The 23938-nt window shown below is 37.1% G+C and overlaps 1 protein-coding gene across 1 annotated transcript in view; it reads right to left on the bottom strand.

Annotated features, from left to right (window-relative positions):
- Nucleotides 1-4697: 4697 nt before the first annotated feature.
- LOC100493066 overlaps nt 4698-23938 on the bottom strand; it is a 102575-nt gene continuing 83334 nt past the window's right edge. The window contains exons 9-14 of the mRNA XM_012971365.3: nt 21701-21743; nt 18979-19043; nt 13794-13904; nt 8779-8866; nt 8202-8283; nt 4698-5248 (exon numbers count right to left, since the gene is read on the bottom strand). Of these exons, the coding sequence (XP_012826819.2) occupies nt 5161-5248; nt 8202-8283; nt 8779-8866; nt 13794-13904; nt 18979-19043; nt 21701-21743 (477 nt within the window). The 3' untranslated portion in view covers nt 4698-5160. The remainder of the gene's footprint in view (nt 5249-8201; nt 8284-8778; nt 8867-13793; nt 13905-18978; nt 19044-21700; nt 21744-23938) is intronic.

Here is a 23938-nt window from a genome sequence, read left to right as displayed (position 1 = left end):
GCAATTTACCTTGTGTGCTAACCATTACTGTTGGACCATAAACCATTACTGTTGGACCATTTGTTGCTCATAACTATAGTCGAGGATCATATTTTTGAAATAGCAAGTTAAAGTCCATACCAACTGTCAGTTCAATTAACAAAGTTAAATAAAATGCAAACCTTTAAAATAAATTGACGCATTTTGTACCCACCTGCTGATCAGTTTTTTTAAACTATGTTGAGGATGGCTGAACAGATCAGAAAAAAAAGACAGAGAACTGTTATGCTGTTGCTCTGCTCAGACATGAGAAGATTTCTGATGTCTTTCCAAAAGAAAGCAACATTAGAACAGTTCACTTTCTTTCTTCTATCACTTTCTAATGGACTAGATCAGTCAGAAAACTGACCAGCAGATGGCACTATTGCTAAATATTTTTTTTTGTTAATATCTTGGAATTTTCAAAAAAAAAATTATTTGAATGGCAGAAGTCTAACAACAGAGGCAGCTCGAGGCCTGGAGAGTAGACCGGTCCTCTAATACAATGTATACATTGTTTCCAGTGTAGAAAGAGGTAGTTTCACTGACTGCAGAGTCTAATCTGGTGGTGTTCTTGAAGGTCTAACCAAGAATGACTAATTTGCAGGGGGCTCAACTTTAGATATCCTTACCATCATTGTATTCATAATACGCTAATAGCCAACTTTTCATTTTCTGCCCAAGCTATCAATCTGTTGTGAACAGAAGTGCAACTCCTAAGGTTCCTAAGGTCTCATTTACCATGGGACATAAATATATGCAAAGCCCTGAAGATACATATAGACTGAAGCCCCTGTAAGCTGTTCTATCTACACTTGGCAGTGCTGGAAGCATAATGAGATGGACATGGGTGGCCCCTGACATGACACTAACATCACTTCTCCAGGTGGGACAGGAGCATTAAGGAACGCAAGGCACCAACAAGCCTTATACTGTATCAACTGTCTGCTTATGGCAGGTTTTTTGTAAAGGGTTCCTTGGCAACATTTGGGAGGCCATTAATTAACATTTAGATTTTCGTGATTTTATAGTATTTTGAAACCACGACTAAACTCATTTCCACAAATGTCATTTATTAGAAGAGCCAAATTGAAAAAGCATGAACATAAAAAAGATGTGGAAAAATGTGCAAGCCATGACTTTTCCGTATTGTCACATAAGCCAGCTTAAAAAAAAATCCAAAACCTCTAAAACCACAAAGCAAAGAAATATCTTCCTTGATAAATGAGCTCACTAGAATGGAACGCAAAGAATACCTAGATGTGAAGTGCAAGACAGGAACCCCAGAAGGCCCTTAGGAACTAGGAAGCCCTATACCTTCTGCTTACATAGACTCAGAAAGTCTCCTATGTACAGGGTCCTGCCACTAATAAAAATAGCCATAACCCAATAGTTTTTTTATCTTGTTATATTAAGTGGACTAATTCAAAACCCTTAAATGGCTGTAGGTCTTTTAAGTCTGTAGGAGTACAGATCACTTACCTAACGCTAAATGATTTTACTGAGACAAGTAAAGTTCAACATCCCTATAGCTTTGTGATTTGATGCATTCCTTCACTATTTCATTTTATTACGCTTCTCCCAGCCTTTCACAATCTTTTTTATCTGAAAAACTCCTAAGAACAAGCAATTAGTCTTGGTCTCTGCATTAGAAACACGTAAAATGAAATCTTCTAAATTACAATGGAAAGAACATAGCAACAATTATTCAAACATTCATTAATGAAATTACAGCAATTAAATACAAATGCATTCATTTTTCTTAATTGAGTTGAGAAAATGGCAGAGCCACTTTGTAGTGGCATCATACGCTGCCTTTACCAATCACGTTCCCAGTAACGTTATTTTGAGGTCTTTTTTTAGCAGAATGGCACTCCTTATTTATGTATGTGTTGGCCAAAAGTAACATTTACCTTAAAAACTAGGGCACTGCTGGCCCTAACCTGTAATGTGACAGCGATCCTGGGTAATAACGGAATAATATCTATCAAAGAGAAAAAACTACTAAGACCCAGTGATTAGCACTCAGCCCATACTAATATAGAATTTCATCTCCATTTTTATTTGCAAGTGGTGAAGAAAAGGGTACATGTGCAATACAGTTACCCTAATATCCCAGTGGTGTCACTCAGTGGTAATCTATTATTGGTTAAGGTGGGGCCTCTTAAAGGGACAGTAACACCAAAAAATGAAAGTGTATAAAAGTAATTACTATATAATGTAATGCTGCCCTGTACTGGTACAACTGGTGTGTTTTCCTTAGAAAGACTACTATAGTTTATACAATAAAGCTTCTGTGTAGCCACGGGGGCAGCCATTTAGGGCTCTGGCACACGGGGAGATTAGTCGCCCGCGGCAAAACTCCCTGTTCGCGGGCGACTAATCTCGCCTCTGCCATCCCGCCGGCGACTTACATGTTCGCCGGTGGGATGGCGGGGGAAGGCAACTCGGGGAGATTAGTCGCCCGCGAACAGGGAGTTTTGCCGCGGGCGACTAATCTCCCCGTGTGCCAGAGCCCTTACAGGAGAAAAGGCACAGGTTACTTAGCAGATAACAGATAAAATCCCATTATATTCTACAAAGCTTATCTGTTATCTACTATGTGCCTGTGCCTTTTCTCCTTTTTCCCCAACTTCAATGGCTGCCCCCGTGTTGACATAGCAGCTCATTTATATAAACTATAGTAGCATTTCTGTTGCAAACTTACCAGTTTTACCAGCACAGGGCAACTATACATTATATTTTAATTACTTTAAAACACTTTCCTTTTTTGGTGTTACTGTTCCTTTAACAACAACCACATGCATGAGTTCCTACCATACTAGGCCTATTTAGGGCTCACATTGAGGCTCAAGGTCATATCAAAGGGCAGTAAAAACAATTTATAAGGTTTTTCCACAGCATTCTTAACCAGTGTTATAAATGTAATTCTTCTAAATGCCCAAGTATGAAAACCTTCATGTTTCAGTTATTAGAAGAACTATTTTATTAGAAGTTTGGGGCAAGTAATGGAAAATGTAAAAAATTTATTGTAGGAACATTGTCCAAGCTTGATTCACAGTGTACAGTATATACTTCCATAGTGTAGGCTTTTCATGGTTAGGTAGCTTTTAAGAATTTTAACTAATACTCAGGGCCGGAACTAGGGGTAGGCAGAAGAGGCAGCTGCCTAGGGCACAACGATTGAGGGGTGCCAGGCAGCCTCTCCTGCCTACCCCTAGTGCTACTTTGTCATTGCCTCCGCCGCTTGTCATTAGCGGCGGAGGCAATGACCGATCTAATCGCCCCGCCCCCCCCGCACCGCCTCCTGTGCTTTGGCGCGCTGTTCGGGGGGGTGGGGAGGTGGGTGGAGTTGCCCGACTGGGTTGCCTAGGGCGCCCGGTCGGCTTGGCCCGCCCCTGCTAATACTAAAGGGGAGCTGTCACCCTAAGAAATAATTCCTAATGATTTTCTGTTTTGTTTCTTAAGCCAAATGAATGTAACCCTTTCTTGGCATACTGCAGAAATTGGATTACACTCACTTCTCTCGGGTGTGCTTATTTCAAAAGGGCTGAATTCTCTTTGCAGATGAAAGGTACTGGGAACTGGGATTTTAGCACAGAGCCTCCACCTGGTGGACACTGAGGAACACACCTCAAGGGGATTCCACTAGGAAATAATCACACACAGTTTTGCAGCAAAGATGAACTTTATATAGCAGTTTAGAAAAGTGGAATAACTATAAAATACAAACTATATAAACCCTGCTTTGGGGAACCCGTGTGGATTAGCCAACTCCTGTTTCAGTCTCTCCCAGGACCCAGTGCCACACTCCACTCCTGGTTGGAATACCCTTGCCCAGTTCAGGCAAAGTCCCTTCACCAAGAGCTCTAGTTTCCCCAGGTAGCGTTACTTGCCTCAAAGTACCTCTCCCTTTGGATAGGCAGTTGCTCCCATGAAGCAGGCACTCAAGAAACACCTGTCCTCAAACCGGGGACACACACTAGAGACTCACACAGTGGTAGAGGCATCCACCAGCAACTAAGTATACCTCTCTCTTTATAATCTGGAGCTCGATGCAAAGCAGAGAACACTCAGCTGGTTACTTACTCCGAATCTAGCTCTCTCTGGTTAGCACTGGCACAGGGATTCCTTTATAACCTGCTGGCTCCACCCATGGTTTTGACTCCAAAGCCAGGCACTCCCTGGATCCTCCTTTTCTCCCAGAAACGCAGTGGGGCTCTCCAATCTGTAACTGGGCTGGATGATGTCACAGACAGAAAAACAGGAGAAGAGTCCTATGATCTGCTACATAAACTTGCAATAGATAAATTATTTAAATTGTGTGTCCTTCAGTCTTGGAATTCTCAATCACAGCAAGCAGGCAGGCACCATTTTGTGGACACTGTTATTAAGGGAAGCTGTGCACCATGCCAAAATGTGCCAGAATGGGGGACCTGATGCACATGCCATCTACAGGCTACACAATTAGATGGTGAGGAGGGAGGGGAAATGTGAAGAGTGCAGTGACATTTAGAAAGTGCTGAATGGAAAGTGAAATTAATTGTCTGCCATGCCTCAATGCCTAAGATATAGAGGCAGGGCAGGCAATTTAAGATTGACAGCTGGGATTTTTAAATGCCTTTTTAAGGGGTACGGATGTGTTAATGTGTTAATAAAAAAAGCAATTTTGTTACATGTTTAATTTGAAAATTACTTTTATTATTTTTTTTTAATAAAAAAAAAGCGACATATCAGAGAAAGAACTTCTACAAAGTAAGGTAGGTGAGCAAACATGAACGTAGTACCTGTTAATTGACCATTATATAAAAACAACAGAAAGCTTTTTAAAACCTTGCTTTTGGGCATACCCCAGAAACCAATTTACATGTTTTTGGAGAAATTTATAGAGTGTCCTTTTGCCAATTTTCAGTCTGTATATCTGTATTAAGAAAGTGCCATTTAATTTTTTAAAAGAACATGAATGCAGATGGTACAAAAACTGGTTGTGACCTCTCATATGTCAAATCCTGGAGCACATACATTATATCATTTTCACACATGCAGATTTGCTCTATATTATATTTGAATTTATATTTCCCCATAAAAGTTGTCCTTTACTTTGAGTAGTTTGGTGTGTGCTTTGACAGAAGAAGGTGACCTTCACCGCTGAGATGTTTTTCCAACTGTGCCACTTGAAATGCCCAACTTGTAAGCATCACAGGACATAGCATGGCAGGGGGATGGAAACCTTTAACAAAGAAAAGTAATCATAATTTCCCTTTCTTAACTACAACAGACCTACACTCTAAAATGTTTGTTCCAAATACGTTTATCGAACATTTTCAAACATCAGTGACTGTCCCCAAATTTCATACTTGTCTAAAATATAATTTCAGCCTATGATTAAGTGGCAAGTGCACGAAACGCGTACAATGTGGTATAATTGTCTGCAATAAAGCTTCTTTGTTTTTATCTACTATTGCCTGCTCGTGGGATCTATGAGTGCCTGCCATAAGTACTGAAGTATATCTTCTCCTCAAGCTGTAGGTCCTGGGCATGTGCACCGGACCCCACGTATATATTGGGGAGCTCTTCTACTTATAACTGTGCACATACACCAAAAAATAATTTTTACAATGAATTTCCTTTTTTAGAACAACTTAAGGATTAATATGCTCTCAGTCAGTAATATTTCCTTTTATAATTTTATTAGAACTTGTTTTTAATGCACAGTGTTATAGGTGTGGTTGCCCTGCACTGGTAAACGTTATGTGTTTGCTTTAGAAATACTACTATAGTTTATATAAATAAGATACTGTGTAGCCATGGGGGCAGCCATTCAAACTAAAAAAGGAGAAAAGGCACAGATTACATAACATATAACACATTAGCTATTTAATAGAATAAACTAGTATTCTACATTCTACAGGGTGCATCTGTTATCTACTATGTGACCTGTGCCACAAATGGCTGCCCCATGGCTACACAGAAGCTAGTTTATATAAACTATAATAGTAGTGATGGGTGAAATAATTCGACTCAAATATAAAACTTTGGTATCTAAAAGCTTGCAAATATTGATGAGCAAATTTTTTCACCAGGCATGGATTCACAGCAAATTTCCACATTTTGCCATTTGAGAATAGTTTTGCAAAAAATCCACAGCTAAAGCAATCGTTGTGCGGCAAAAAAAAGTCGTGGTTGCCTCAAAATAGGTGCTGTCATGTCAAAAATAGGCACGCAACAAAAAATTAGCACAACAAGCGCATTTAGCAGATTTTCTGCTGTTTCAAGAATTTTCCTATTGTTTCGCGAATTTTTTAGCAAAGCAAAACAGCCAGATTAGCTCATCACTACTTGCAAATTCATGGAAAAGTCAATGGGAGTTGTCCTAGCAAAATGTATGTGGTTTTTCGGGTATTTCGAGTTCTTCACATTTTTTTGGAGAGTTTGTAAAACCTTAAATGAAAAGAATAAAAATTTAATGCATTCAGTTCTCTTTTCATTGTTTCATCCAATCAAGGTTTTTTATATTGGAATCTGAATAAATAAGCAAACATTCGAGTTTGATAAAATTTCAAGTCTGAATTGAGAAGAAGGACTTTGTCCATACAAAACACATTGCAATCAATGGGCATTTTGTCTCCACATTTTTCATTGCTAAATATTTGGTTTCACAAAAATATTTAAAGATGGTGGAATACGGAATCTTGGCGAGAATCCATGCCTGGTGAAAAGTTTTGTTCATCACAAGTGTTTGCTAAAGCATTTTCTATGCTATTAGAGGCTAATGGACAAATGAATGCAGAAAAGTCTCCATTTAGAAACCTACCCTGTATAGGGTTAGCTACCATTCATTTTTTGGTGATCATAAGACATATTTTCCTTATAAACAGCACTATCTCTACCCTTGATGTTTGATGACAGAGTAACATTGTCAAACTAAATGCCCTGGTGGGCAGGATTCTCACTGTCTAAACATTTTTTATCTGTAATAACATCTGGGTAATTCTACTTCTGGTGCTGGTGAGTACAATGAAGAAGCTTTCTAGATTTCTCATGTCACCATTATGGGCACCCTTTGAAATTTATATCAATGATATTTTATTTCTTATAAACCCAGTAGGAAAAATAAACGCAACATACATTGGTGATCTTAAAGTGAACCTGATGTGGAAAAAATGAGTAAAAACATTTGAGGCAAATCCAAAAGGCAAATAAAAATTCTTAAGCCAGGACATAGCAGATAACATTTTGTTAATGTCCCAAAACTTTAAGCTTAAATTGCTCCTGGAAGACTAGATATTTGTGGAAAAACTATGGGTTATACTGATTTTGTTCTTAGATCTACCTAAATCTAACTATTTTGTCTCACTTATACAGTTCATTGGTGCTATGTTAGACCTATTTGGTATTTCTAAGCTCCTAGCTTAGAAAAGTCTTAAGCTGGCTATACACCTACTGATACCTTTGTATGAATTGTATTATGTGTATGGTGGCCTGAAGATTGTGACTAGTAATGAGCGAATCTGTCCCATTTTGCTTTGCCATAAAATTCACAAAAAAAATTTGTAAAATCCATTTTTCACACAACTGTTTTGTCGCCCGCATCGTATTTTTGTCGCCCATGGGTTTTTGGAACGAGCATGCCCAATTTTTTTTACGCGCGACAAATTTTTCACGGGAGTTTCGCGAAACAGTTTGTCAATGCCGAAATACGGAAATTCGCTACAAATCCATGCCTACCAAAAAAAATAGCTCATCACTTAATGTAACCAATAATAATGTACAATCCCTACCAGTATCTCTCAGTACAGAGCATCTGTTCACTTCCTGCTCCACCGAACATTAGAAAATGGGAACAATAAAAAAATGCAGCCATAACGTCTATGGGCGCTCCTGAGTACTATGGGGTTTGTAATGTTTGGTGAAACTCATAAGCACGCTTTGCCCAGTAAATTCTTAAATTTTAGCAAGAGGTGGATTATCCATCATCCATTCCAAGCTGTTTTCTTATTTTCAAGTTTGACTAGACTAGAAGGGTTTAAAGGTTTTAGCCCTAATAACATTATAGCATCTCGTCCACCTTTTTTTCTGGGGTTATAATGCAACTATTGTTTGTTTAATTAGAAAATGGTGAGATATTGTAATTAATAGACAATTTTGAGATCTGCAACCTTGTAGTGTCCTCCTAAACCTACCTTCTCCTGGGAGATGACAACCTTTGAAACACATCCACTGCATTTCTTTTCTTTGTGATACATTTTGGGACTTGTGTTACTGCTGAAAAGAAATAATAGGTTTGTTTAAACAATTGATAAGCCCAGGCTTCCAGCTTGATGGGCTGGGAACTTAAATATAGGAGATCATTCTTTAGGCAATGAGACACATTTTGTCTTCTCTATAAAAATGTAGTATTCAAAAGCAAAAGTGTTGTCATTGTCATGGATCCCTAAAATAATGTGGAAAAAAATGTTCATACAATGTTAAAAATAAATGAAAACAAGCATGTCGATATCTACAGTATAAGGTGTTGCAGCTGACAAGTTGCGAGGTATGTAAGTGTCTCTGTGTAGTGAAGTTTAAAATGCATTTTGTTGCAATGTGGAACATACTGAAATAAAAAGTTATAAATAAAGGTGGGGGTGCTCATTTGGTGGCGTCTTTCAGAACTGCACTTTCTCAAGATAGTTAAAAGTCTATTGTATATTGATTGTAAAAGCTGGACGAAAGTTCTACACTGAAATGGTCACTTTTAATACCCCACTGTGTACATACTAGGTTTTTGTTTGGTGAAGGCTGATTCTCTGTAGCCAGGCAGATAGTAATCCAGCTTCCAGTTGAGTTCCCACCTTGATTTCTCACCCTGTGTATACAAAGATGATTTGGGATTGTTACTGTTGTAGAGAATTACAAATAAACTATGATTGTGGTTAAGGGCTCATAAGATTTTTTTATGCAATTACAAATGGCACATGATAAGTTACAAAAATATTGCGTTTATATGAGTTTTTTCAAACAAAGCTGAGTGTGATTTGTCATTTCCAAGTACAACCCTCTATGCTACTGATTCATAAATGCACGTCAAGTCACATCTCTGAACGCACATGAGTATAACCAGGCAGAATATAATGGAAACAATTAGCAAATGCATTTAGGTGCGCTTAACATGCGTCTCAAACAATTGATAAATGCAGAAAAAAATGCCACGAGCCCTAATTGTGTCTGCACTGAGATCATTTATTCTTGTTCAAGTACAGGTGTCATGCATTAATCTACATATGTAGATAAAAATAACATTATTTATAAAGTGCTACATGAATATGCAGCGCTGTACAATTTTACATAGTAGAAAAATATACAGGGAGGCCATATATATATATATATATATATATGCACTAGGGGTCATTTTGACTTTATAACTTAATATAACTATGCCCCTGATTGTGCTCACACCTTGTAAAGAACTGCATACAATTGTGGCGCTATAAAAATAAATATATACAGTACATATATAATACAACCCAAGTAAAATGTGATTTAAATAAAGGTGGCCAGTTTGATATTTTAAAAATTGAAAATAATGTATGAAATCAACATTTAACCTTTATATTGCTATGAAAGATATAATGGCAATTGTATTTTTCATAGCATGTCGGTGAATATGTTTTTTTATGTATACAATGGCACTTGAACTGTTAAGTAAAATGTATCCCCACTGCAGATCTGAAATAACTCCATGGATATTGTGCTCTAGGCACTATGTACAATATGTGATGACCTGCTTAAAATAGCCAAATGCTAATACTGCACATATAAAATAAAAATATAGAACAAACATGCCAAACTGAATAAGGTTAATTCCTATGGGTTATGATTAAAGGTAATTTCAAATTAAAGTGATGGTCACTCCTGCTAAATTCATCTCAGTTTGACAACCCTGAATTTACAAAAGGGTGCTTAAGTGTATAGCAAAGAATAATGCTGTCTTAGGCGTCACTTCACATAAATTGCAATTCTATAGAAATACCTGACCATACTGTACTTTGCATTCTCATTCTACAAGGTTCTGTGCTGCAGTCTATCTTAAAGAACTTTGCTTGGCTGCCTGGCAGCTTGGTCCAAAAAGACAGTAATTCGACAGGAACTTAAAGCGAGATATCAATAGCAATGATACAGAATAGGAAAGTTTCCTATGGATAAAAAGAACGCCATATTAATAAAAGGTAAGTCTTTGGTGATCACAAAAATGTTTACTCAACTCTAAAAGCCTAGATATTCCCCCCTTTCTTTTTAGATTCCAGAACATGATTCAAATGGCAGCTGGAAAAAAGTCCAAGGTAAGTATTGCAGTTACAAACCAATAACAGCTGTGGGAACTAATTCAGGCTTTCTTTGCTAAGATTAAAAATCCAGAAGAAAAGGCAGATATGTACAACTAGAATCCACAGAGCAAAAAATAAGTGGAGTTCTCTAGACTGATCATCGACATATCCAGATTGGTGAGAAACACTGTTCACACAGGCAGTAAAGTTGACATCAGATAGGCAGCAGTTCAGTATGGATGATACTAAGGGGGAGATTTACTAATCCAGGAACGGACCGACTTTTTCGTCGCCGTTGCGAATTTGTCGTATATTTTCTGCGACTTTTTTGTCACTGTCGCGAAAAAATCGTATTGTCCCAACGAGTACGAAAGTTTTGGATTCATTCAAGCTTCGGTATCGTGAATTTCCTTGGGCCAGGTTGGAGCTGCACAGTGCCATTTATTCCTATGGAAGGCTTCCAAAATCATGCAAAGTCGGAAAGGTTTTTTCACCATTCACAATCGTTCAATGCAGGAAAAGTTGCGACGGTGACAAAATAGTTGCGCAAAATACGAAAAAATTGCGACGGCGATGAAAAAGTCGCAAAATTTTTGCTTACAATCCGATTTTTTCCCATTCGGGATTCGGATTTGTGGATTAGTAAATGTGCCCCTAAGTCTGGGTTACAAACATAAAAGGTCAACAATCGCGGATCAGAAGTTTGATCACAAGTTATTTGAGCAAATGCACACAATAGCCAAGCAAGTCCCAGAATTTCTTTGGAATAGGACTAGTCTTCAGGAGGTAGTTAAACTCCAACCACTTTTTCTTTTGCAAATCCAGAAAATCAGAACCAGATCATTACAATAATGATCCCCCCTGACTTGGAGCACTCCTAAGCTGCTATTTAGGCTTAAGATGGTAAAGTTGACTGATTTTTTGGATCAATTGATCAGTAAGTAAATTAGACGCTGGTTCCCAAAATTTCTCTTCTGGACTAAAACATCTGGTTTGACGTATTTATGCATTTCATGAATAAAACAAGAGTCAAAAGTGGATTCATCATTAGAATATATAACCGTAGGAGTGAGTTTTTCAAGAAAATCTTTAACAAAAATATACATTAAACATTTGATGTTGAGGGGCCTTAAGATTTATTGGAAGTTAAAGTAAATGTACAATAAGAATTTAATTATTTTGATATTAAACTTGACTTTATTTTTTATTTAACTTGTTTTCTTGTATCTGAAGAACTTGCCATACTTGAGAACAATGGTCTTCTAGAGTGCTGGATCAGATATGGGATGGCTTAATCCTATACCTATTACATCATGCCTTATATCCACTGGATAATATGCAGTTAGTTCTGCAGAAGGAGGTTTCATTTTACGCTTGCTTATGCTGTAGTGCTGATTTAAAGTCTTAGCTGGCCACCAGAAAGTTTAAAGGAACAGTTCAGTGTAAAAATGAAACTGGGTAAAATAGATAGACTGCGCAGAATAAAAATTGTTTTTAATATAGTTAGCCAAAAATGTAATCAATAAGTGCTGTTAGGCAGATGTCTAACATAATGGCCAGAATACTACTTCCTCCTTTGACTTGAAGGGGGCCATACTGACATAACTGTTCAGTTAGTTTGCATTTGAAACTGACCTGTGTGCTCACAAACTAACCAAACTGTTATGTCCCATGTGCCCCCCTAAAGTCACTGACTAACTAAGAGGTTAGAGAGCTAAAAGCAGGAATTAAAGTTCTGGCTATTATGTTAGACATCTGTATACTCCAGCCTTTATAGATTACATTTTTGCCTAACTAACTATATTGCAATTATTTTTTATTTTACAGTCTGTTATTTTATTACAGTCTATCTATTTTACCCAGTTTCATTTTACACTGAGCTGAATATAGAAGTTTCTGAATCTTTTTTCTTTTTCCTTAGGCAGATACAGAATAACAGATGATTCATCTGAGACTACAGCCATAGTAATAATAGCTACGTCTGTTATGTTTCCAAGAATATTTACCAATTAAGAGTAGTTTAAGTTTTATCTCCCAAATATCCCCCTCTCTCTAGCTGCCAGAGTGGAATTCACTTGGCAAGACATGTATTCAAATTAAAGACTGTATAGAAATAACAGATCTGGCAGTTAACTTAGTCTTTCTATTCCATGAATCCAGTTCCAGAAGGAAGCATATATGTATCATTAGCATCCACAGAGAACATGTAACTATCTTAATACTTGAAGAGATAAAAATGTAGGGGACTGAATCCAGGAGAGTTTTCAGAACCAAGCACACTGCAGGTGGCAGAGCAGTTAAATTAGAGGCTGTAGAAACTGGAGCTGAATGTTGTGCAATGAATTCCACGGTAGTAAGGGGAGCCACAAAAGTACACTGTGCTGCCACAAGGGAAGAGAAAGATGCATCCTTTCTTCTTCAGCGCTACATGCAAGATGCCAGCACCCATGATTGCCACCCGGGACGTGGCTCCCTTTTGGTTAATAGTGATGAGTAAATCGCTTTCCTGAAAAATTTGTCAGTGAAAACGTTGCGTGTCAAAATTGTCCCAACAATTTTTTTTGACTCACAACCATTTTTACACATACAACAATTTTTTTGGTCGCACTGCGAATTTTTATGCACCAAATTTTGACGCCTGTTTCACAAACAAATCCACCAATGGCAAAATGCAGAAATTTGCAGCAAATCCATGCCTGCCAAATTATCTCGCCCATCACTAGTGGTGAAGTCATTCTTGTTAGTTCCTGGGTGCTTCCTAAATTGATTATATTAATTGATCCTCTGATTCCTGACCCTCCTGCCTGATTCTGACTACGCTGATTGCTGCCTACCCTGACCTGTGCCTGGAATTTACCCTTCAGATACTGTGTATTGGACTAATCTTCTCACCTGAACTCAGCTTCCTCCTTGGTCCTGTCTTCTGCCCTGGTAAGGCCCATGTAGGCCTTTCTAGAATTTTCCTCTGCACTCACCAATTATCAATAAATATAGGACATTAAGACATTCTGTGCATTAAGCTACTAAAATGTAAGCAAAAGAAGGATTGTTTGTCCATAATTTATCTGAGACATATAAGTCAGCCACTAATCAGAGTTAGGGATATGCTGCAAAAGCAGGTCAAAAGAGATAGTAATTGTTTGGATCTAGGGAAGGTCAAGTAATGATCCAATTGTTAAATAAGCTCAGATCAGGCCAGGAAAAGTGTACTCAGATATTGAGAAGACGAAAGATGGTTATATTAGCAGGGGAGCTTCCAACAGATATGCAGCAGCTCAGGAAGGATGTGATTTACTAAACAAAGATCCACACACCCACAATCCTTATGCTCCAAAGTAGAACTATGACTAGTTTTGTAAAATATGTGGCCCAAACTGGCCAAACAATAGCTAATTATATGAAGTGCACATTAAACCATTTACTTTATATAAACTGATTCAAATTATTAAGCAATCAATTAATACATACCAAAGTCTCCATGTTGTATAAAAGATCTTCTATGTTATTTTGTGTTCTCTGGATGTCAGTCTCATCCAGTATGGGCTCTACTTTCTTGGGTGTATAGCAGTGACAACTAACCTAAGGTTAGAGAAGATCCCAAGTTTAGCTAAATCTTAAATAGATGGTCCCTTTACATAGACAACTTGAAAAAAACATTGTGGCATAGCATTTGGCAGGTGGTGGAATCAACGCAGTATAACACTTCTTATCCTGGTGCATAAACAAAGATGATAGGCAAATAGATATTATAAGTCTACAATGTGTGCTACAGACCTGACCAACATTTGCCTACACCTTAACAACATGGTGGGCAGTTGACATTATTATATTGCTAGTCAATTGTTCCCTTTTATTTAAAAGGCATTTCTTCTTAATGCATTTTCTTAAGACATTTATGCAACAATCTGCAAACATTATAAACAAAGGTGATTTATATATATATATATATATATATATATATATACTGTATATATATATATATATATATATATATAGAGTAAGCTTGAGTCGAAGCCGAAACATGCTTTATACAAGTCCTGTGAGTGCGGTTTGTTTGTGCTTACTAATTATGTCATGTTAACCATGCACCCAGGCAGTACCTGGAGTTTTCTGTGTGCACCATTCCTGGACTTTTAATATATATATATATATATATATATATTATTCTTATCATAGAATGACAAGCTGTTACTACACTTCAGGGTACTCATTTTGGAGACTCTCAGCACTATCCGCCTGTGTTGTTCTAAGGTCCTAAGGGTAAACCAAACAATATGTGCTATATAAACCATAAACTATTTATACATAAACAAAAATGTATTCTAAGAATTTAAAAGTGAACAAATATCGGAGATCTAATATTCTAAAAGTCTGCTGAAGGAATAATCAAGTTTTTTCCAACGCCACAAGAAGCTGGCACTATGATCTGAAATGTGTTATTTTGCCACAAATAATTTTTTAATACTTTTGCATGGAACAATCCCATTTGGCTCTTTTAAGTAGAAGAAAATAAAGATTTGCTCCAGGGCAAGGGCTTATTTAATATTGCATCAAGCCAGTGGTATCTGTTTATTCCAGCATGAGTAAATCAAATCTTTAACATATGCTAACACAGAGTTGGCAAATTATACTAAAATCCAGTGTTACTGCTTGACATGGAAATATTACCTTGTACTGCTACAGGAATGACATGTTAAAAGTATAAACACAAGTATAATTTTTTATACTTTTAATTATTTATATATTTGTTTTTATTAAAAACACTTATTAGTGCACCCAGCAATGTTCCTCTCTGCTTGGCTTTGTGCGCAAGAAATATTTTTTGTGTGCACTTTTAAAAAACTGGAGTGGGCATATAAGAATAAGTACACATTATGTGTTTTCACACAATTTTGTTTGGTATTACAATAGCGTGGCACCTGGTACATCTTTTATTTGGTCCAGGTACACCGACCAACAAATCTTTATGGAGCAGAGGGCATACCTTACCATTGTGTACAGTCAAATAGAAGATTACACATAGATTTCAGAAAGTGCTATTTAGTAAACATTAATAGTGGCTCCAGTGCAGCTTTCCTGAGCCTGTAGCAGGAGAGAGAGGTTTATTCCAAGTTCACTCTTTATTAGGTAAACATCAAAACACTGAGAAAAGTTTCATGCTATACATCACTTAACTTAAGGTAGGGAGAGTCAGGAGGCCCAGACAGTAAGGACAGGGCTGAGCTGTGTATCCTGAAGCTGCTCTCTGTGCTTAGCACCGGATGAGCAGCAAAAATGGGCTTTATAAATGGGGTCCCGGGGGTTTGTTAATGACTACACTGTAGTTTACACTATTATTATTGTCAAAGTATTATTGAAAGTAAAGTGACATTCTGATTTCTGATGAGTACAAATCAGCCATCCACTCTATATAATAGGCTGCTCCATATAAAAAAGCAGCAGCTGGAGAAAGGGGGGGGGGGGGGGGTGTTATCCAGAGGCTTCTCAGGGAGCTGCTTATCTGTTTTTGTTGTGCTTGTAGTTAGAAAGTAGAACTTAGCTTAACTTTCAGTTTCAGATTTTGTCTTGTTCAGTGCAAGAAATAACAAAACTATACACATTTCCTAAATAAAAAAAGGCAAAAAAGTATGTTCAGCATGTGCCCTATTCACTGACCTAAATGTCAAAAATGAGGGTATACTAGGGGGGTATTATGGCCCTATCAGTAATTCAGATATGAAACATATGGTTTGACTATGTGCTGAGCAGACAAAGGAGACACTGATGGGGTAGACCCATCCTGTAGAATTACAAATGATAATTTCTTTAAAAGGGGCCAGAAGAAGGGCATGGTACAAAGACCCAAGGGCTGAGACCCAGCAGCTCAGGGGACCATGGTCTGGAATTACCCAAGTTGTGGCCATCTGCAAATGGGCAGTAATAGTGTTACATGAAACTGGATAGTAATGGCTTTGAATAAGGAAAACTGCACAGTAAATCTTTTAGTATCTTTTAGCTAGTATGTGAGATTCGATAGAACTATAGGAACATATTTTAGAGATCTTCCTGCAGTATTCTATTCCAATTCCTTTTGCCAGAGGAATACCTCCTAAGCATACCAATATATAATGTATTTTTGATTAACTGTATTTTTTCACAAGTCTTTACTGCAGGTGTAAATAAATATATTTATATACTTTTTCATTTTATTGTTACATAAACTTTTTAATTAAAAACTTATATATATTTTGTTGTGCACTTCTATGGTCATACATTGTGCGTTGAACACATTCTGGGCAACAAAAGAGACTTGCTTTTTAATAATATTTTTAATATTATTATTTTTTTACATAGTTAAAAGAAATATAAATTGATGTGGTAAGATTGTAAGCTCTTATGAACAAGGACCTTCTTTTCTATTCTGTAACCCTCATTAAATTACTGTAACCCATTTTTATTGTAAACCATTATGAAGCACTTTCTAAAGTCCAAGTATTTCTTTTAGTGCTGTAAGAATTGTATATAAGCATTTGCGAGCAGACTGAAACATGAGGGAGCAAGGACACTGTGTGCAGGCATTTATAATATACTGTAATAACTCTTCTCTTGCTCATTTGTTCTATTTTACTGCACATTCCATATGGTTTCTTTAACTATCTACTAAAAAGAAGTCAAAACTATTAGCAGTGTCCTAAAATGTACTTTTAGAAACAAATACATAATAAATGGCTAAAATGCTGCTATAAAAGAACAAAGGAAATGTTATATTTGAAAAACATAGGCAATGAGAACAAAAAGGATGCAAAAGTTTACATACATTTTGTACACACAAGGTTAAAATAGGCACAAAATGCGTGTAAAATATCCATAAATATTTTTGCTCCAGTGTCGTTTCCATTTACCCCAAATTAAAATTACCAGGGGTGGCAAAAATCCCCTCCTGGTAACTTCAAGAGCCAAAATTCTGATATTTGAATCAGAGTTTTGGCTCTTTTAGAAATCTAGTGTACAAATTACTATGCACCCCCTCCAGCACCCAAACACCCCCCCCCAAGTATAATATCTCAGCAAGGCATTATATATATCCTAATACAGTACTGGACTGGTCAAAAGTAAAAGCATATGTGAAGATAATTGTAGACAGGGTCGGACACCGAGAAAAATCCCGTTGGGCCCTGGTGGCCCAGTCCCGACCCATGCCAATGCGCCCCCTGCCTGATGTCGGGTGGGTCCCCGGTAGGCCATGCACCCCCCAGTCCGACCCTGATTGTAGAAGGTTCTGGCATACTGCTACCCTGGCTTAGGTTGACATATGTATCCTCAATTTGTATGTTTTCGAAAAGGCACTTGTATACTAACACCCATTTACTGTGTTTATTAAACCTGTTATTGTATGTATGTATGTATAAATTTATTTATAAAGCGCCACAAGGGTACGCAACGCTGTACAATCTTACAGAATACAAAATTACACACAGGGAGGACAAGTGATATAATAAATAAATACAATATATATATATATATATAAGTGCCATGTGGTATGAGACAGGAAGGAGGTCCCTGCCCCGTAGAGCTTATAATCTAAGTGGTTGGGTAACATACCGGCACAAATTGGAAGGTAAGAGTGCACCAGGTATGGGCATTTGCCCTTAAGCGCAGGACTGGGCAAAATAATGTTTTAGTGCTCCAGAAGGTAACAGCTGAGCTTTTTCTTAAAATTACAATTATAAAAATAAAAAGACAGAATTGTGACAGTGGTAAGTCTCTGCATTTACACTCCCTGGGAAGAGTTAAGGGATCTAAGATATACTTTTATCAACATCAGGCACTAAAAGGAAATATTAATAACCTACAGGGAGACACAGTGATTCAACCAGATCTTTTTGACTAAGCGCGAAAAAAAAAATTGTTGCTGCATTGTTAAGACGACGGCGGAAATTTTCAGTAAAATGAAAACAAATTGCTGGTAGTAAGGCATTTGTCACAGTCTGATTACTTGGCAGCCACTGTGGGAGCTCCAATTTGTCAAGCTACATCAGGAGCACAGTAGACTGGTGCGGCCAGACAATGCTATTTGCATGCTTATTTCCAAAACTTGAAGAAAATTATAGGTGCTTTAAAAGCATGCCCTCATTTTAGATATACCAAAAGTACCAAAACTTCTTGTTAAATATTAAAATACAAATAAACGCACATGTTGGGGCAGGCTAAATGAGTCCATACTCTATTATCCATGTTGAAGGAAGCATCGCTTTGTAATATATGTTCTGATATTTATGGGGGTTTTTTGGGTCATTGTGACTTTTTGTAATTTTCAGATAAGTATAACTTTTTATAAAATGATGCAGTTGGAGAAACAATCTTTATTGACTGGTCTTGGAATTTGCTGTAAGTTAAAGATGCAGTGGCACTTCATATATTTTCATGCCCCAGTTTTATAAATATACTGTGCATTTATAAAACACAGGATCTGACTACTGGAGTATAGTGAAATATCTATGACATAAGTCTGTGTTGTACATGAAGTCAGTTGTGCATTGTCACATAAAAACCTGATTTATGGACAACATGTGTTCTGTCAATATCTACCCTGCTAGACATGTTATTGTACATGATTTTGTGAAACCAAAACCTTTTTTTTTTTTTGCAATATAGAGCTTTAAGGATTACTCACATGAGGCACAGGAGTCAGAAGTGTCCAGCTTTCCTCAGGTAAATCCATCAGTGAAGCTTTGCTCTCTAAAGGTTAAAAAAAGTAAAACAAAGATAAACAGGCCATTTTACTATCTCAACATAGGAGAAGTTTTCTATTCTAATACTAGGGTGGGACCAACTTGTAGCTATAGTTGATATAGATGTCACTATATTTAGTCAATACCTTACTACAGCTTTGTATGGAGTGATTGTTTTTGTTTAATGTTTGTGCTTTTCATGTTTATTTGTAACAATTTAAAGAGAAGCTAACCTTTACCTGAAATGTTACAATTTAAAGAGAAGGTACCTGTAGCTTAAATGTTACCATGCTTTAGCTGGAACTGTTTAAGCAACTATCCAGGTGGTCTTCATTATTTACCATTAATTTATTTTAAGATAAAGAACCCCTTAGGCACAGCAAGAGACAGTTCCTTGATTTACTGATGTTATTTATTGACTTTTAGTAGCAAGGTAAGCATCCAAGCCAGCAGTCAACAGTTCTAAACCATCCTTATTCCTTTGCTTAGTCACCAGTATACAGGGGATCTCTACTTAAAAAAATTGCAAAACAATTTAAACCATTGCAGATACAGTTGCGGTTTTTATACATATAATGCCAAAAAAAATCAGTATCTGTTTATCCCTTTGTGTCATGTGAATCTTACAACAATAGCAATAACCAACATATTTTGCACTGTTTACAACTGTTTCATATTAGAATTGCATTTTCATTCATTATGCAACAAAACTTTTTGGGTGTAGATCCCCCTTACAAGAGCTATATGATTTATTCAAACATTTATCAAGGCCTCACATGGACATTTCTTCATGCAGTTCCTTGCGGTGGATCTTTTATGTCTTCTACCGCAAGAAACCACAAGAAGAAATGTAAACTTCATCTTTGCATGTAACAAACAGGACAATATACTTTGAGCCTATTTTTTGCACTGTGCACCCTGCGCTTTGTAAATGAGCCCTGCAATATCTTTTATAGCTAAATCAAAATATGTAGTGCTGAGTCTTTTAATGCATTTATAGTGCAGGCAAAGAAATAGTACCACTGAAAAGTAGAGACTGAGTAGTTCAATTACCACAAAGTTCAACTTTAGCTATTTATAGTGTCTACAGTGTCTTTTAAAAGAAAAGTACTGTTTAAATGCCGGTTTCTTTCTGCACTGTTCCATCTGCCTTTGTGTATGTGCATGTTTTTTATAAGGAATGGTTCAACAAACAGTCAGATTTTTGTGCATTTTGATAAATGATCTCTTTAGAATTATATGCTGACTTTTTTGTTGATGGAATCCTAAGAGCAACACAAAACAGAGATATATCATCAGTGGCCCATTTCGAGAGAGAAAATTAGGAGCTGCGCCCTAGTGTGAGGAAATAGAGTATAAGATTCATTGAAGAATCGCTAAGCTAAGGTGGTACAGGGAAAATAGCTATAAAGGGATAATGAATACAGACAGTAGGCTGGTAAAATATTTTTAAAGAAGGATGGATAGCTTTCAGAATTGTCAGCCACACTATCCTATTAGAAAGTCTGCATTATCATGCTTTCTTAAAGACAGTCAAAGTTATTCACAAAACTGGAGAGTAATTCAAATAAACCAGAGGCAGAGTAAGTTTTTAATTTAGTTAATCTTTCTGCCATGTGTTGATCTAGAAGGAAACTAACCCCATTTTACTATACAAATATTTTCTTGTATTTATATGTTTTATATAATTACTACATTATGCATTGGGGTTTCTGGTCTTTTTTCTGACAAGATTTCTTTGAAAAGGAGACTGATTACAGCAACTTGTTAATGATGTGTAAAAAAAATATATTTTTCTTGTACTTACAATTGAACCTAGTAGTTTTTTTTTCCAGACTAGCGACAGGTTGCAACTTTTTTACCCAATATGAATATTCCATGTAACTACCTAGAAAACTTGCCTCATTGCCTTGCATTACTTCTAAGTAATGTAAATTGTAGTCAGACTATATTTACGTGTCTCCCACAGAAAACTGACCCCTAATGACAGGGCCAACAAAGCCAGTCCTCCCCCAAAAGACATATGTAGCTAGCCACAAGTCCTCTTATAAGAGCTGTGCACTGTCTAGATCAGTGATCCATGATTTGGCAAGTACTCTTGCTACTGCCCTTAGAGGCACTGTTCCATTCTGCCTGATGAACCGAACATTTTCCAGAGTGGAAGCTCCATTCCATACTGTATTTCCTCATACCTTGTCTACTACTTCACACCTGCAGCTCAGAAACATTATTAGACAAAGGGATGAAATAGCACCCTCCTTCTGAGATCTGGAGCAGCACCTGTTGAATTAATGGGCCCCTCTTTGTCCAATTTCTTTTTCTTTAGTACTTGTATATGTACATATCTACATTGTAAGGCAATAAGCAACCAAAGCCAATGAATATTTGTTTAAGTAGATTTGTACATTCCACCCTATTTGAACAGAAAAACAGAGTATGCTTGGGGGTTTCAAATAAATTATAATAATGCACAAGAAAGTCTCGAAGCCAAATTTTAAATACTAATAATGAAAATAATGATGACGGCATTACTTTTGTCTCCTCTTGTGCCCTGCCATGAAAGAATTGTAACATTCTGTTATTTGCTGTCCTGAGTAGGAAAAAAAGGTTTATACAGCAAGATGAAAGTAGAAAGACCCTGCTGGAGGACAGAATTTAACTTACTGCACCGCAGAGGTTGTGGCCTTGTTCCATTAAGAACTCCAGTCTGCAGGGAAAAGAAAAACATTCACACAGCATGGACAAAGGTAATTTCTTACATTATCAGGCACTTTTTATTGAGTATCACAGACAGTTATCTTTCTTGGGCACATTTGCCAAGATTATACAGTACAAGGGGAAACCATTTAGAAGCATTTATAATAAGATAAGGGAAGGAGTTGCCAAGGTGTTTTGCAGGAAAGGAGTTAGCTCCGGACTTGTCACGGTCACGTTAGTACTCGGAACAGAGAACAATAGTGGCAAACAGATAGAGCCATGACTGTGAGCAGTGGTGGATTAATGAGATTTGAGGCCCTACACTTTCCACAGGCCTCCCCCACACGGCACAGCAGGCAAGGCATGCGTCACTTGTGTTCCTAGGGGTCCAGTGAGAAAAGGGGCTCATCTAGCATTTTTCAATTTATTATTTAGCTTACTGAATCTTTAATATTTATTTTTATTTGCACTGGGTCCAGCCGGGTGCACATGGGAGTAGAAGGCAGGCAAGGCGAGTGCATACACCTTACCTTCCTTTTTCCCAGGTGCACCTGATCAGACCAGTGCCAATAAAAATAAATATTAAAAGATTCTGAAAGAGACATAATAAAAAAAAAGCTAGATAGAAAGCTATATTCTACTCTTTAAACAGGAAGTTTGCAAACAATGCATAGGGCAGGGTGATTGCCTAGGGCCATTAAATTGTTTCATACTAGCATGGATAACACCCAGAGAAAATTGTCATTTCAGAAATCTAGGTAAAGAGCAATATTTTTATGCTGTGATTTTGCCTAAGGGTAGTGTAGATGGTGTCTCAATAAATACATAAAAATCAATAATATCAGATCTACAGAGTCCACCTACACAATAGCTTTTTGACAGGAGGTTTAGCCCAATGTATGGTTAGACAATGGAAGAGTATACTGAATATATATTCAGTATACTTAGGTCAGGTACTAGAAGAATATGTTGGCATATAGGCAGGTAATAATAAGGTTCATTATAAGTTTATTTACGTCACTGATACTGATCAATTTACTGTGCATTAGTATGTATGTATGTATGTATATCATTATTTAGTAACAATAGATCAGCAAATACAAAGTAGCAGTTAGATGCAAGGCATCCTATAATATTTCTTTGTATATCTACAGTATTTTGCATTATAACTCTTTTACTAATTTTATAACAACAGCATATTCTATATACATATATGTATATAAAATATATAAAATAAAAGTATTCTTGGATCCTGCTCATGGATGATGTTGTTTGCGTATTCTGAGTCTGAGGAAGTCTGGCTACAAAATCAGTGAAGAGGTGTGGTAGGGTATGGGTTTATAATTTTAGCAAATTAAAAGAAAGAATAGAAAAACAAATAGTAAAGAGACCCCACTTCATCCTTCTAGAAAGCTTTAGCTTGAGAGAAAGCTTATCTTTCAGCCAGACAAATATGCCAAACACAAGGCCAAAGTAACAATAGAGTGGCTCAAGCGCAACAAGGTAAATGTCCTCCAATAACTCAGTCAAAGCCAAAATCCAATTTGAAATAGACAGAACTATTTGAAGACTAAAGCGCACAAGTGTCATCAAAGTCATTTGAACAACCTGAAGCAAATATGTCAGGAAGAATGGACAAAAATCATTCCCAAACAATTTTGAAAGGCTGGAACTTACTTACCCCAAAAGACGTATTATTACTGCAAAAGGTTACACTACAAAATATCCAAATGTGACTGATGGGAATAATTACTTATTAAAACTGCATATGTATGTTTTTAGGTGTATTGAGTTTTTTTCTAAAATAAAACATTACACTAAAATTATTTGTAACCCTGTCATAGCTAGAACAGGCCTTCCCAAGCTAGTGAAAAGTAAAACATGGGTCACAGCGGATTATCTCCCCAAACAAGCATTTACTAAGTGGAAGTGGAAGGTGGGGGTGTTGTGGAACTACACCTATCTTGCTGTTGTGTAAATAGAATAGAGGACGCCAGCAGCGTCAGACTGAGGCAGTAGTGACCCACTGGGGCTACGACTTAATGGGCCTCACCTGTCAATCTCCAGGGCCCCCCTTCTGATGTGTGTGCACAACCCCCCCCCCAACCCACACAGAAACGCACTCACGCGTGCTGCTTCCGATAACATCTTGCGATTACTCTAATCTGTAATGCTGCGTGTGCAGGCAGGGCAGTGGTTCTGAGT

Source organism: Xenopus tropicalis, chromosome 9 (assembly GCF_000004195.4).
Source record: "Xenopus tropicalis strain Nigerian chromosome 9, UCB_Xtro_10.0, whole genome shotgun sequence".
Taxonomy (NCBI): domain Eukaryota; kingdom Metazoa; phylum Chordata; class Amphibia; order Anura; family Pipidae; genus Xenopus; species Xenopus tropicalis.
This window is presented reverse-complemented; position numbering and strand designations above follow the sequence as displayed.